A 16,317-nucleotide genomic window follows, 5' to 3' on the forward strand; every position below is an offset into this window, starting at 1 on the left:
GATTTTGAATTGGCCATTTGAACCTAAAAGGCAGGAGGGGATTGGCTATGAAGATTAATGCTGGGGAAATCTATTAAATTTGTTTGAACATGCTTCATCATAAAGGGCGTACCCAATGCACAAGGACCCTACCACTGTGGGGTCTGGGAACGGTCATAATGTATGCAGCCTTACCTAGTGGTGGGGTCTGGGAACGTTCATAATGTATGTAGCCTTACCCTTGCTTCGCGGAGGCTGTTTTCTGACGTGAACCCATGACCCCTTGGTCACAATGGAGCAACCTTATTATTGTTCCACCGAGATCCCACCCTCTATTCAACATGCTTCATGCTATGGCTAAAGTTGTGTATGGAATCTGTTCCTTCTCACTTAAGTGATGAAGGGTTGCTGTTGATCTATGACCATAGTAAATTGTACCATTGCATATATTGCATCTATTTGCAGACTAAGGTGGTGCAGGATGCCTTTAATAGCATATGGATACAGCCTATGACAGTCCCTTTCTGTGTAATCACCTCTTTTATTTTTTATTTATTTTTTTGGTCTGGTGTTTGTTGGGGGGGGTTCATATGCCCCTAACCCGAACCTGTAGGCTGTAGCTGAATAACTGTGCACTGATTGTGATAAATTTGAAACAATGATTTATTTTCATTTTAAGGTTCCTTCCTGTTGGGACTGGGTATTTGTTTTTTTTCTTTTTTTTTTTTTTGTTTTTTTTTTTGTTGGGGGGGGGGGGTTGGTGTTGTTATGGGTGGGCGGGTGAGATGATGAACGTCTTGAGGTTCTTTTTAGGTGGAAATCATGGTCATCTGAAGCTTTGATTCCTTTGGCAATTGCACCATTTGTTGCGAACCAGCCCAGATCTTCTATTTGTATTGATGCTGCCACTTGCTTTATGACTTCTTCCTCGATGGCTCACCTTTGCTTCAGTGGAACTGCTTGTTTTATCCATTAAAAAAACCAGGGCCATTATACTTGGGATTGTTAATTCTTTGTTTTATGGATATATTGATGATGCAAATGGAATGAGAATCTTTAGCGGTTAATGGAATGGATTGAGGAACTACCTCGACTTGGAATAGATTTTGATTTGGAATCTGGTTGCAGCTAAGTCTAGGATCTTTATTCTGGAACATAGGTGGTTGGTAGAGTCTTTACTCCTTGCACATTTTAAAGGCTCCATTTGTTTTCAAGTCCTGTCCGTGTAAAATAAAGATCATGCCAAATCAGTATTAAAAAATGGGATTTTACTTGATTTTTTTTCCCTTCTTAAATGGCTTTTACCTGAAAACAGACGAGGCCTAATGAGGACACCAAAAAAAAAAAGGCCTGGATCACCTTGATGTTTTTCATTTCCCCCCTCCCCCACTAAAATAAAAAGTGCATTGAAGAGGGTTATATATATATATATATATATATTTATTTATTTATCTTAACAGCTACTCTAGGACCATATGGATGGTTGATCTTGGAATTCAATTGTTGTTAGGGTTTTAAAAGTTGAAATCTGATCAATTAAATCATCCAATCTTGATTCTTGTCAATTCCAACCATATTAGATTTCAGTGTTATGGTCGATCCTAGCTGATAATTGTTGGAACGAATGGGCAATCACGAGGAATATACTGAAACAAACAATCACACAATGCAATTATAATTATGTAGATTATTACAGAATATACCACATACCTAATCTCAACAATAATTAACCAATTCCTAACTGGAAACGGCTGAGGTTGATCTCATTTCCGATTTCACTTATTTGATTCCATGTGTCTTTGGCAAGTTGACCAGCTGAAATGTTTCTCCGTCTTTGGCAAATAATCACACCGGAGCCAGAGGTGGTTCTATTATCTCCCATGAAGGGTGGTTAAGGATGGAAGGACACTCATGTTTTAACCTGTAACTCAAATAATTATGGGCAAAGTTGAAGATTTGAAAAATTCTGATAAGCTAACTTATGGTATCTTTGTTAAGTACCCTAAACATAATATGTAAAACATTAAGTACGTTTACAATAATCAAGGAAATAGGTTGGGTATACATGCTAGGGAGTCCAACCTGTGTCACTTTCTCATTTCCCTTAGAAATAACTCTACTGACCTTTTCATCCCAGCACTCCATTGATTGAGCTGCTAACTCCAGAAATGAAAGCAGCATGCTCAACCCTCTCCCTTTATCGAAAGTGCAAGCACCTAAAATGTAATTTATCCAAATAAAAGAAGAGTGTTGATGAAAAGGACCTAACTGCAGAGGGTACATAGTGGGAAATGTACTGAGTCAAGTTCCTAGGGGAAAATCATGAAGCTAATCATATCTTTCTTCAACCATCCTTAACAGTTGGTAGTGCCATGTAATGTGGCAAATAGACTTGGTTATCTATCATGTGTGCTTTTGCATGGAGAAACAACCAATGGAAGTGCAGGAATGCTCTTCACATGCCCTTTATATTTTATCATGTAGGCAAAATGATTGGTTTTTTGACAGTTGAATCGATGAGGAATCTCATGGTAGACAAAATTTTTAATTTTTTTTGGGGTAAGGAATAAGAAATTTTATAATGTATTGGTGCCCCATTTCTTTTTAATTTAAAGAATCTCATTGTAACAAGGGATTGACGATCAGCTATTTTGATACCATTTATATGAATCATAAGAATTGTAACACATTACTGGATGATGTAATACACATCCTCTCACACTCTCTTTTCTTTGATATTCTCTGACACTCCCTCTCATTCTTGACCATATGGGTACTCCTATATATGAATTATCACGTATCTTTTTTTGGATAAAAATCGTTTGTTTTTTTTCATCCCTGTTTTTCTGTGTTTTGCTACCTGCAGAAGACGAGACATGTCTTATTTTATGCCAACGGTTAAGCTTGAGTTAGAAATCAAATTCAAGCAAAACCCGGTTTCAGGCTTGAATGAATCGACTCAAACCATTTAAGCCAACCGGTTTGAGTCCTACTAGTTCAAAATACATGTCCAGTAAAATAACAAAGGGAGTCATTTCAAAGGTGTCCAGAAGCGTCCTTGGGGACGATACGCAACCAAGATTCAAGATCCATGGAAGAAGACGAGGAAATGGCTATGTACCTTCGATACGGCAGAGGAGTCCGCTGTGGCTTACGACGAAGCTACAAGGAGTCTTCGTGGGCCTAAGGCTAAAACTAATTTCGGCCACGGAGGTCTCGCTACCACCACCGGATCTATTGCTTCGTCTGGAACTTTCCAAAGACCCTTACAACGACAAGATTGGCGTCCTTCGTGTGTTACTACTGATGGTCAGAACTTGCTTTCCGTGGTTGGATCTCTGGCGGAACTTCTGGCGAGTTTTGGTTTTACTTGATATAATTTTGAGGATGTGGAGATGGTGGTGAGGAACAAGAAAGAGAAGATTAAGGAGGAGAAGAAGAAGCCTTTGTCCTTTGATCTCAACTTCCCTCCACCTCTTTTCTGATCGTAAATGTAAATGCCTGCCTTTGATCTCACCGGTGCCATCTAGTCTTACTCAGTTTCGATTTTCCTTTTTCAATGTTTTCTACCTCCGTTGTTTAGATCTAATCTATAATATAATTTCCTATTTCTGTATAGTTATATAGAACTCTTTGAGATGTGATTGAAGAAATGAAATTGGAATAGAAAATGAACTAATACCCTTGATTTGATGAGTGAATTTATAATTATCCATGTCTCTGCATTTGCATTTGGGTTGTTCTTGCTTTTCGCATCAAAGGATAGAAGAAGGTGATTCAAGTACAGAGAGATTTGAAGGACAACCCGACCAAAGGGTTCTATTAACTGGCCATCACAGTTACTTCTCCATAGCGAAGTAAGAGACTAGGGTTTTTCCTTCGTGAGAGAGAGAGAGAGAGAGAGAGAGAGAGAGAGAGAGAGAGAGAGAGACTTAGGATATCTCTGTTGCTTCTCCATTGTGAGACTAGGGTTTTTCCTTGGTGAGCAGAGAGACCTTCGTGAGAGCGACCTTGGCCAGGAGCTTGGATGCAACCCCCGCTCAGGTTTTCTCCTTCGTGAACAGAGAGGTGTGAGAGACAGTGAGAGGGGTGAGAAAGAGAGAGAGTCGTGCGAGGGAGACAACCAGCGGGACTTTCTCCCTGTTTTGATTCAAATTGATACATCTGTCCGGAGTGGATCGGTTCGATTACCTTAGACCGGTTTTTACATGAGCTTCAATCAACAAAAATCTTGACCGTTGATTTAAAATAAAACACGTGTCCTCTTCTGCAGGTAGCAAAACAAAGAAAAACAGAGATGAAGAAAAACAGACGATTTTTATCCTCTTTTTTTTACACCTATTGATTTGACATGAGAGATGCCAATACACAAGGGTGGGGTATAGATCCCTCCACCTAAATCCTATTACATTAAAGTGGAGGATATGGGCAAAGAGACTTCCAAACATTACAGAAAGGATCAGAAAGACCTAGAGAGTAGCTATGTTCATTACTACTGTTATTGCGTTGCAACTAAGGCACTAAGCTCCCACATGACATCTTAATGAACCCTCCCATTATCTCATCAACCCATTCCCTATTATTGTATATAGGAAGAGGGTAGAGACACCCATCAAGCTCTTAACATGTCAAGCTCCATTAATGGACAACATTTAGTATTCTATTTCTCTTGTTTTTGTTTGTGGTTTTGTGCACAACAAACCACCAAAATAGCAAAACTATATGGCAGATACTATTTGGAGGTCCTCTTATCCCATGTCCTCCATATTATAAAAACTAAGATTCTTCAATTTTTAATAGTTAAATTTGCTCAGTTTGGGACTTGGGCACGTCTCCATCTATAATAATCTCTTTACTCCAATGACCTTTGACCTTTATCTTTCTCTTATTTTATTTGCAGTGATTATTGAATAGACCTTTGAGCTTCTAGTTATGTGCTTATTAACTGTCATCCATCAAGAATTTAGTCCAATCTGAATAGATCCTGATGAAGACCTTAGGATCGTGCTAGTGTTACTGTGTTAGGTATTTTCACTGTCAACCTAAACAGTTGAATAGCTCAATTGATCTGATCCTGTTCTTGCTTACAGTGGTTCTGGATTGGTATTTTCAGTTTTAACCCAAACTGGGTTTCTAATATCTGTGGATTCCGCTCACCATCATTTCATGTAAGGGTGTTAATCGGTTTGGAATTGGTTATTTGATTCAATTTCAGAGAGTGATGGTGTGATTCTAGAATTGATTTTAAAATTCGATACTCAAATTGAACCTATTCGATCTTGGTTCTTACAAGGTTTGATTATGGTTCTTATTCGCTCCATATACTATAGGTTGCTCCATTGTGACCTATTGATCATGTGTTCGAGTTGAGAAACGACCTCTCTGCAAAGCCGCAGGAGGGGGGAGGGGTAATATATCATGATTCTTCCAAGACCCCATAGTATAGTGGTGGGAGTCTCATGGCACTGGGTTCTTATGCCTTTTTTGTACTATAATATATTAGTATCCAAATTCGATTCAGTTTCAGTTCTAGAATTTGATTCCTATGTTAGATCCAGAACCAATCTACTACTCAAACTGAACTAAATTTATTCGGTTCAATTCGATTTTAATTTTCGATTCTGGTTCGAATTTGACACCCTCATTTCATGATAGCTATTGCTATTGAAAACCCAGACTTCTTATATCTTATATAGGGTTAGGTTGTGAAGGCATCATTAGATTAATATACTCTTGTACCAGAACCAAATGAGGCCAAGTAGTCTGCATCTACACCTGATTGAAACATATATAGTCTATCTCCATTGTAAGTATATTATAAATCATTGATAACAACCGCCAAAGTTGAGAGAGAGAGAGAGAGCTTTGGGTCATATTTTAATTGGTTTTTTGTTTTTGTTATGCTAGTTTATAATAAAGAAACATAAAGAGGTGTCTTTTTCTGTTTTCTGTTTTAATTTTGTCAATGCATGGGAGAGGAAGAGATATGTCTATATATAAGTGAAAACATATATGATGTTATCCTAACAAGCTTCCATTGCTCTTCCACCCCTTGGTTCAACACAGAATAGCTTTCCTATAATGGTAATCTAATCTCTAAATCCCTTTGGCATTAATCTTCTTTTCTCCAAAACTTCTATTGCTATCATCTAGTTTTCTTAACATGCACCATCCACTTCTTGATTGATAGGGTATTTGCAGAGATGTCAAGACAGAGTCTCCTCAACAGACAAGGCTGGGAGGAAGAAGGGCAGCTCTCTTCGTATATGGTACTGATGCTTTCTCTCTCTTTCTCTCTGGTTCTATTGAATTGGGTTTCAGATAGAACATAACAAAGCTTGTTTTCTGATATTTCATTAATTTTATGCAGCAATGGAGGGACTGGAGAACATGGCCTTTGTATCAAATGCTGTAAGCTTGGTGACTTATTTCTATGGTTACATGAACTATAGCCTCACCAAATCTGCTTCCACTCTTACCAACTTCATGGGTACTTCATATATCTTGGCCTTGTTTGGAGGGTTGATCTCTGATACCTATTTGTCCAGATTCCAGACATGTATACTCTTTGCTTCCATAGAATTGGTGGTTAGTTTCTCTCTCCCTCCATTGAATTCTCATGTTTCATGCATTAGACTTCAAGCCATATTTTTTGTTGAATAAATCTCTTTTTTTTTTTTGGGTAAATCTTCAACCCATATTGGTTATATGATAAATGAAGATTACTATGTATAACAGTAGGGGACCAGGCTGGGACTGGATAGCTAGTACTTACATTGGCTCCCAATTGTGACATTTTAACTACCACTTAAGTTCCATTAAAATTTTTCATGTTACCCCCCAAAAATAAACCGTTTCTGAGAGAACTGTGGACTAGGATTTATATATTTGACACATCAAAATTACCACGCTTCAATTCTGATACTACTTGTTGGGATTTAGGTTGAACTCAACCTTAATGACTAGCTTTAAAGGGAGAGTTCTACTTGAATCCTAACAAGTGGTGTTGAGTGAGGGCGTGGTAACTCCGATGTGCTTCTATAAATGGATAAAATCGAAGATCTCAATTCCTATTTATGTTCCTATGCAGAGAGAGATTGTTAAAGTTCTACTTGAAAATAACGATATTCCAATATTAGATGTGAATAGTCTAATATGAAGATTTGTAAGAAGTTACACATCTTATCCTTTATCAAAATGCAGAAATGAAAATAGAAAAACGGTACACACTTTTAGTCAAAAGAGGAACACTGTAGTAGTAGTAAAGGTATATATGTGGTAGCCCATTAATACTTGCATTTCAATTTTTTTTTTTTTTTTGACCAATAGAGGACTACACTAGTTAAATAAGCTGAATTTCATATGCAAAACTTGGTAGCAGAAGCAATAAGGATTAGAATAAGAACCGAATGATTTATGTCTCCATGACGAGAAACATCAATTTAATTTTTAAGAGTTGATAAACTATTTTGGACCACCTGTGACGACCTTGATGACCCTGTGTTTGATGATTTTTTTCAGTACTTCAAATACGTTCTTTAGCTATGCCATGTGCATGTAACTACTAATTTCAAATATAGGTCCAAGCCTCTTTGTTTATTTATTTATTTATTTTTATAAAAAAACTGTTTCAAAAATTAGTATTCATGGTATTAGGTATTAATATTGGGTATATGATATCAGTTAAAAAGTGATTTTTTTTATTTTTATTTTTTTTATAATTAGAATTAACTCAATACGAATCGATGCATCTGATCCATATTGATATTTGTATCGATAACAACTGATACCGCGAAACCTTGCTAGTACTTAGATACCAATTCTCTCATGAGGATGAAAATGAAAGCCAATGGAAAGCTCATTGAAGGGGTTAGAAAATCCCACACTAAGCATGCATGCCACTCCACATATAAAGACATGGAATTGATTAAAATACCTATATGTAATGCCTTTTAATTACTTTGGATATGGCATGTATAGTAATCCTTACAATACATATTTCAGATCCCTTACTCAAAATTTCAAAAAAAAAATTTGGGTCCTCAAGCAACATATGCAGAAGTCGATAAATTTGCAGATTTGTATAAAATAAATAAATAAATTTGCAGAATTTTCAAACTATTTTTGTGAAACCATATATATATATATATATTGTTTGAAGGGGGGTGGAGGGGGTGGGAGAGTAGGTTCAAGTCCGATCAGTTTCAGAATGATTTAATTTGTAATCAAATCAGAATCGATGAAGACTGATCCCACACTTGATTCCGAGTTTTAAACTTCATCTACTCATTCATGGATCATATTGTAATTCATAAAAAAAAAAAAACAATGTTCAAAAAATGCATCCCTTGTATTGCTAGAAATACCCCTAGATGCTTTGTCCCCTTTTGTGACACAAATTAGCTAGGTCCCCCTAGTGGTGACCTAATTTCTATTCATAATAAAAAAATGGACGATTGAAAATTCGACCATTGGATAGATAGGAGATACCAATAACGTATCACAGCCTTGTTCAATTTGGTATCAGTATCGGTCTATGATGGACGGTTTTTCCCTCAAACATACTGTTACCTGACTGTATTTTACAATCATACCCTCTATCCATATTATTCAATGATCTGATATTGGCCATGTATCGATCGATATCAATACAGATCGACCGATACAGCTGATCGAAGACTGATACCTAAAACCGTGATCACCAGTTCATCCTAATTTCATTTGAACCGACCATTTGACACCCTATATGAATCAGTGAATAACATCCAGTAATATGGTATATATGCATGTGTGCGTATGGAACTACATAACCACTCCTATGTTTGTTAACACTTATTCTTCACAAGTTTGTAGGGATATGCCATTCTAACGGTGCAAGCACACTTCAGTGTTTTAAGACCTATCCCTTGTAAAGCCTTGGCAACAATTGACATGAATCAATGCAAGGCTCCTGATAGTGACCAAGCTGCAATCCTTTTCTTGGGTTTGTATCTAATTGCATTTGGAACCAGTGGAGTTAAAGCAACACTACCATCACTAGGAGCAGATCAATTTGATGAGAAGAACCCTAAAGAGGCAACCTATCTTTCCAGTTTCTTCAACTGGTTCTTGTTCAGCCTTACTGTTGGAGCTATCATTGGAGTAACTATTGTGGTGTGGATTAGCCAAAACAAAGGCTGGGATTGGGGGTTTGGTATCTGTACTATGGCTGTCTTCTCTGCAATCTTGTTTCTGTTCATGGGAAAGTCAATTTATAGAAATAATGTGCCCAGGGGAAGCTCCATTGTTCCCATCCTACAGGTATGCTTGTTAATGTTTCTGATCATCAAAATCCTTCATAAGAATCAATAAGATTTGCTACTCTAGTTGATTGTTTGATTTGTGGTCTAAAGTTAATTGGATGCTTACAACCAGGTGTTTGTGGTGGCAATACGAAACCGGAAGCTTCCGATACCGGATATGAAGGAGACATTACATGAGTTATATGATAAAGAAGCAGGGATGGACAGTGAAATTCTTCAAAGAACTGATCAATTCAGGTATTATAGAGATCTGATAAATGGTTGGAGCCATGTAAGTTGGTGTTGCCTTTTGTTTAAGTTTTTTCACCCCAAAAGTTCGAACTGATAGATGGAGGAACTCCTAGGTGATGGAGGGGGGGGGGGGGGGGGAGGGGGAGGGGGGGGGAGAGAGAGCTGTAGAATCCCTGCACGTGTGGTAATACATACTACGGACACGTGGCTTCAATGAAAACCTGCTTTGATACCACGTTAAGTTTCCATTTCAGAAGTCCTAGTAGGTCACCCAGGTGTACAAGGGGGAGAGGGCTGTAGGCTAATTAGTAACCGATGTGGTACTAAACTGCCAGATGGACTGTGCAATTTTAGTAGTACTTATAGCCCAGTTGAATTCCTGGGAGACTAGCTCCAAGCCTGGGGTAGACATATGGAAGCTTGGCCACTTGAAAGCAGATCAGGTTCACGTAAGAGAATGATCTTGGTTCGAAGATTTATAATCAATTTTCTCTCTCTTCATTTAATAGATTCTAAATCCACGAACCAGGGATATGAGAACATTCTCGTATTTGAACTTGATCCGATCACTGGCCACTTACCCCTTGAGCACTTGACAAATATCATATAAAGACAAATTGATGGAAAATTGGATAAACAATTTCCATTTCTCTTCTGGGTAACCTGGATCTTGGCTGTGACGTGTAACTAAAGAGCTAGTTCACATGATCAAGTCTTGCATTTGATTTGAATCTACTGTTCTAGCCTATAAACCTAATGTGACTGAAGTGTGTTTTACCCTAATCGATTAGATTACATGAACTGCCACAGATTCTTGGATCGAGCAGCAAAAATGACTAGCACCCACATCTCATCCACATCAAATCTACAGCCAGGACCATGGAGCTTGTGTACGGTGACACAAGTAGAAGAGGCCAAGATACTCCTACGCATGCTCCCCATCATACTAAGCACAGTCTTCATGAACACTTGCATGGCTCAACTCCAGACATTCTCTATCCAACAGAGCACTACCATGGACACAAGCTTCTTTGGTTTCCAAGTCCCTGGGCCATCACTTCCTGTCATCCCCCTTGTATTCATGTCCCTCCTAGTCCCAATGTATGATCGCATCTTTGTCCCTCTTGTTAGAAAGTTCACGGGAATCCCGACCGGAATCCGGCACCTCCAACGAGTAGGAGTAGGGCTGGTTCTATCTGCAATCTCCATGGGAATTGCAGGAATTATTGAGACTCGCCGGAAGTCGGTGGCTATCCAACACAACATGGTGAACTCAACAGACCCATTACCAATAAGTGTGTTTTGGCTGAGCTTCCAATATGCTATTTTTGGGGCAGCTGATATGTTTACACTGGTGGGACTCTTGGAGTTCTTCTATGCAGAGAGCCCAGTTGGGATGAAATCTTTGAGTACAGCAATCTCATGGTGTTCTATTGCATTTGGGTACTTTTTGAGTTCATTGGTGGTGGAACTTGTGAACAATGTGAGTGGTGGGTGGTTGGCCAACAACAACTTGAACAGAGACCATTTGAATTACTTCTATTGGGTGTTATCAGGTTTGAGTGTGATGAATTTTGGAGGCTATCTTGTTTGTGCATCTTGGTATAGATACAAGGAAGTGGAGGAGAAGCCAATGGGAAGTAATGGTGTTGGTAATAGTGAAGTTAAACCTTGCAATTAGACAAAATCAGGCATGAGATCATATGTGTTGCTACCATATCTTCCTTATCCTTCTATTATTCATTTGGTTAGGGACTTGTAAGCATAGTGAGTTTCTTCTTTTTCCCATGGAATGTGTATTTGGGCGCCTTAGTGCATGTTTGTCTAAGATTTCTCTATAAGCTTTCCCAAAAGCTTACCTAAAAATGCACCAAAGGGTGTCCATAGTGCATGAGGCTCCCACCATTATAGGGTCTGGGGAGGGTCATAAGGCTGTGTATATTATGACTGTCCCCAGACCGGTAATAGCGGGGAACCTTGAACGGATACACCCTTTATTCTATGTTTGGGTAAACTTAAAGGGAAAATTTCCAAAAGGCAGCTTGCAAGGCCACAAAAGTGAGAGCCAGGCCAAAACTGGACCAAACGAATGGATTGATAGCCTTAGGCTGCACAATGTGCTAGATAAGTGCAAATACTATCCGGTAATTATATCCAAAACAGTATACCCTACCAAAGGATATGAAACCCTAAATCATGTTTGAAGTCTTTCCACCGGTTCACCTAGCCATATCTGTATTCACTTAATGTAAGGTGATGACATATGTTCCACCTATTGCCATCAATCGCACAAAGAGACGGATTTAGAAGAATAAAGATTCTTCATAATCACATTTTTTTTTTTAAAGATTCTTCATCATCACCAGCCTTACATAAGACGGACACATATGGGTAGGTGATTGAGATTCGTTTTGATTAGGTCAAGCCAAAGCAAGCACTTAAAACTTGAGATCGTCTGGACCAGATAATATATTTTTTTTCCTTTCTAAGCTGATCACGAGTAATACCAATTCGATCAGATTTTTTATCGATCCGATTCAATCCAGATGATTTCATATTCGAATCTGATTTTTGAAGTTATAGCGATTGAAGCCTATACAGCTAAGGCTAAAAGAACATATACTGCTTGAATCTCTGTCATATTCATCTTAGATCATGGTTTTAAAAATTGGATCGGATCGGATTGGTATTGTTGAGATTGATCCTTAAATGGTCCAAAACACCTTTATCCGACATCTTGGTAGGATCCCTTCAAAATTGGGAATCTGGGTGTTTAAGATTTTCAATTCCCATTTTTTCCCAAGCCATGACACTTCATTCCACCCCTTTCGTTTATACTCCAAGTGCAATTGAAGTGGGGGATGGCCCTATGCAGAAGAAGCGACTGGAGAATGATATAAACTGGAAGCACCAACAGGGTCACGGGACCGCAAAAGCTTCCATTGAAGAATAACGTCAGAAGAAACTGTTTCAAAAGCATCAACATCAGTAGAAGCTTAAGCCGAGACAAAAGCGGGTAAATCTGTTCGATCCAATCTGATCTTGATTGATTCTAATCCAATCTATTCCATAGTAGTATGGATTTAGACCGATCCCGAGTTTTAAAACCTTGTTTTAGATGAGTTATATACAATTCCTTAAATTTTAGCAGTTTCTTACCAAAAATAAAAAAAAATATTTAGCAGTATTCCTATTGAAATGGAAATAAGATCCATGATGTAGAAACGGAACCCTTAAACATGAGAAAATGAATGAAAATCACCAACAACAATCACACAATTGCACACAAAGATTTATATGGTTTGACAAATTATCTATGTCCATGATGAGATGACAATTAATTACTATCGATAGAGAAAAGGGTTAAAACAGCAGTGTCCCTGTAATAAGATTTTTTTTCTTACCAAACTGGATATAATAACTCTCACCCAACTGAATTAATCTTGACCGTTGATGACACATGTCATCTTCTCAACTAGCAAAACACAAGAAAAACATAACGTGTTTAGATTTACCACAACGATAATCACTTTGTCTTACACTGAGCATTGTATGACTTGAACTAACCGATTGACCTATGGTACCCTTGAACTTGCTCCGAAGTGATTGGAAACCCTGGGAAACCAGAAAGAAAGAAAATCACTTTGTGTGGCATATAAGAACATGTAGAGCAAGAGGAGCAAGAGGAGCAAGAGAGGAAAGCACTATACCAAGCGGGAAATATATGGAGAAGGAGAAGGAGAAGGAGAAGGAGACTGCAGAAAACATCACATTGAGCGAGTGAACCTGAAAAGGGTTTTTCAATTTAAACTATTCAGCAACCCGAAGTTTCTTCACATTGAGAGAGAGAGATCGATGGCACGGTGGCCGCTCAATCCGCTGAAAGGCAGGAACACAAGCAGAGACCATCGCCAGCAATTGGAGGAACTGAATCTGCCGATGACAATGTTGAATTCATTAGACGAAATTATAGTCGAGAATCCATCCGAAGGACAGGTTCAGCAGGTGATGAGATCAGATTTTCAAGAAGAAATTTCAGCCCAGGATCCATCGGAAGGGCGGATTCCGCAGGTGATGAGATCGGATTGTCTAGAAGAAATTTCACTAGAGGACGAAGCGAAAGATGTAGAGGATCTCGCGGTTGGAAACGAAATTGAGAATGATTCCGAAGAGCTGCTGCATCTCATATCCGGAGTTTATTTAGATCTGCTCCGACGGTTGGTCGAGTCCCGCTCAGGAACTGGAGTCCGCGAAGATGTTGGATCAATCAGGAGCCGTCATCGTCTTGGGAGACGTTGTGCATCTTCAATCGGAGAGCAGGTCAACATCTCTTTTTTGCTACAATAATTTTTGCTGGACGGTAATCTAAAAGGCCAGCGTCGCCCTTCACTGGGGCGCGCAAGCATCAACTGCAAATGGATTTTTGAATTTTTATGAGGGGTAGGACGATTATTTTACCCCTTTGTGTCCGGTGTTATCATTGGCGGTGGCAGCTGCCCATACGCCATACATAGACCACCCCTATGATGCCCATGTGCACTCCGTCATTCACTTCTATGTTAGGGGTTGAAATTGTCTGTAATTCCGATCTCATACAATTCCGTGCAATACCACCTTCAGACGGTGACACATGTATTGATACCAATACAATGGTCCAGATCTGGTACAACTAATAAAACATTAAATCAGTGAAGATGCATTTAAATCAGATCTGGATCATTGCATTGGTATCAATACACGTATCACCCCCTGAAGGTGGTATTTCACGGAATTGTACGAGATCGGAATTGCAGACGATTTTTTTCCCTATGTTAGGCTAGGTGACTCAGAGGTGTTCTTTTATGTCTAGGTGCAAAATCTACGCTGTCTTTGAGATTTTTTTTTTGGAAAAATTACTTGATTAATCACTTATGGGTTTCATTTACAAAATTACCCACCAAAAGTTTCAGTTAACAAAAATACTCAAAATTAGGTTTTCCTTTACAAAATTACCCACTTAAGATTTAAGTTGACAAAAATACCCAAAATTGAGTTTAAGTTTACAAAACAACCCACACAAAGTTTCAGTAATAAAAAAATACATGATTATATGTGGAAGATGAAGACTCACTATTTTTGGTAGTTTTGTAAACCCAAACTTAATTTTGGGTATTTTTGTTAATTGAAACTTTGGGTGGGTAGTTTTGTAAACCCAAACCCAATTTTGGGTATTTTTGTTAACCAAAACTTTTTGTGGGTAATTTTGTAAAGGGAAACCCAAAAGTGGGTAATCATGTAATTTTTCCATTTTTTTTATAATTTTTTCAAGGGCAAAAGAACCTGCATCATGGGGAGTTGCTACGGGCCATGCACCTAGACATGGAGAGGGTGAAATGATGCCCATATGTAGTTGGCTCACACGACTAAGAAGTGCTCTTAATTTTTCTCTTTATTTTTAAGGAGAAAAGAATGCTATCCAATTGTGTGTTCTTGCACTAGACACATGATTAGGAAAATGACCATTCTGACCCTACTGAATGCTTGGGCACATGCTTCCCATTGGGACAAAATTTGGCTGTTGCCTAGGTTGCAACTATTTGGCTGCAACCCCACTTGGAAGGTGAAAGATTCCATTTCTTTGGCTGTAACTCAGGTCGCAGCTAAAATTTTTTCCTCCCTTTCGCCCCATGCTCGCACCAGGTAGTACTCTTGCTTCCTTTTTCAAAAGAAAAAGAACTATGTCAAAAAGCATTACCTAAAAAAAAAAAAAAAAAAAGAGAGAACTATGTCTAGGAGCATGGCCAATGTCAATGCTTACATGTGTCTATCTCTCCTCTACAATGAAATGACATAGCGTTAGCGTAGGTGTGTGCTCCCAAAGGACATCGATGGATAACAAAACATTATATTGTAGATTAATTCTCTTATCATTTTCTGTCAGGAAACATTAATATCTACATCCAAATGTTTTGCCATTTTGTTGTGATATTACAGATTACACATACAATAGAGATCATGATTCCTAAATCCATGGCCTGCCTAGACGATCCAAGAAGAAAAGAACTAGAAGAGTTGGAGAAGGAGAAGATTATGATCGATGAAAAAGCGAATGTACTCGTTCGAAGGGAGCTATGGGGTGGGCTGGGCTTCCTCATCGTCCAAACATCGGCATTTATGGTCCTCACCTTTTGGAAGCTATCTTGGGTTGTGATGGAGCCGATATGGTTCTGTGCAACTTCCATCTACTTAATAGCAGGCTATGTCTTCTTCCTGAGGACGTCTAGGGACCCTTCCTTAGGGAGTTTCTACGAAAGCCGTTTTAAGGCAAAGCAGAAGTGGCTGATGAAGAACAAGAATTTTGACATCAAAGGTTTAACGAGCTCCGTAGAGCCTGTTATTCCTTTTAGTCTGAATAAACTCTTTCATCTTTAAAGACAGCTGCTAGCTCAGTTGGCTTGGGCTAGACACTGGCCCAGACACGGTGATATAAGAGAGGCTAACAAGGGGGCCACTATGTCACACTTATTAGCGCACTGCACCGGTGCAATGAGCATCGAGTGATTGGGAGTCCCTTAGGATACGTATTCAGATGCTCTCAGCTGTCCAATACTCAACGCATCTCCCCGCTCATTGCAGAGGATGTGGACTCCACTTATTACTAACTACTAACTTACGTACTACTTTGGGGATTGACACATGATATGACCTTCCCTAAAATTATGTTATAGCCCAACTGCCTCTTTAACGAGTGTTGGATCAGGTTCTGTTCTAACTAACGATGTAAATTATATTGAAAATTTTATTTTATTTATTTAACTGTTGACCA

The 16,317-nt window shown here is 38.7% G+C and overlaps 2 protein-coding genes across 2 annotated transcripts; both read left to right on the plus strand.

Moving 5' to 3' along the window:
- The first annotated feature begins 5,995 nt into the window (after positions 1 to 5,995).
- LOC122073498 (protein NRT1/ PTR FAMILY 4.5-like) lies at positions 5,996 to 11,311 on the plus strand. Its single transcript, XM_042638090.1, has 6 exons — positions 5,996 to 6,063; positions 6,170 to 6,248; positions 6,350 to 6,567; positions 8,833 to 9,279; positions 9,394 to 9,518; positions 10,323 to 11,311. The coding sequence occupies exons 1-6, from the start codon at positions 6,061 to 6,063 to the stop codon at positions 11,191 to 11,193; spliced, it is 1,743 nt and encodes a 580-aa protein (XP_042494024.1). The 5' UTR covers positions 5,996 to 6,060; the 3' UTR covers positions 11,194 to 11,311.
- A 1,817-nt stretch (positions 11,312 to 13,128) lies between these two features.
- On the plus strand, positions 13,129 to 16,317 carry LOC122073499 (calcium uniporter protein 5, mitochondrial-like). The gene is made up of 2 exons (XM_042638091.1): positions 13,129 to 13,832; positions 15,486 to 16,317. Exons 1-2 carry the CDS (start codon positions 13,368 to 13,370, stop codon positions 15,921 to 15,923), a joined length of 903 nt encoding a protein of 300 aa, XP_042494025.1. The 5' UTR covers positions 13,129 to 13,367; the 3' UTR covers positions 15,924 to 16,317.

The sequence above is a fragment of the Macadamia integrifolia genome, chromosome 3, assembly GCF_013358625.1.
Source record: "Macadamia integrifolia cultivar HAES 741 chromosome 3, SCU_Mint_v3, whole genome shotgun sequence".
Taxonomy (NCBI): domain Eukaryota; kingdom Viridiplantae; phylum Streptophyta; class Magnoliopsida; order Proteales; family Proteaceae; genus Macadamia; species Macadamia integrifolia.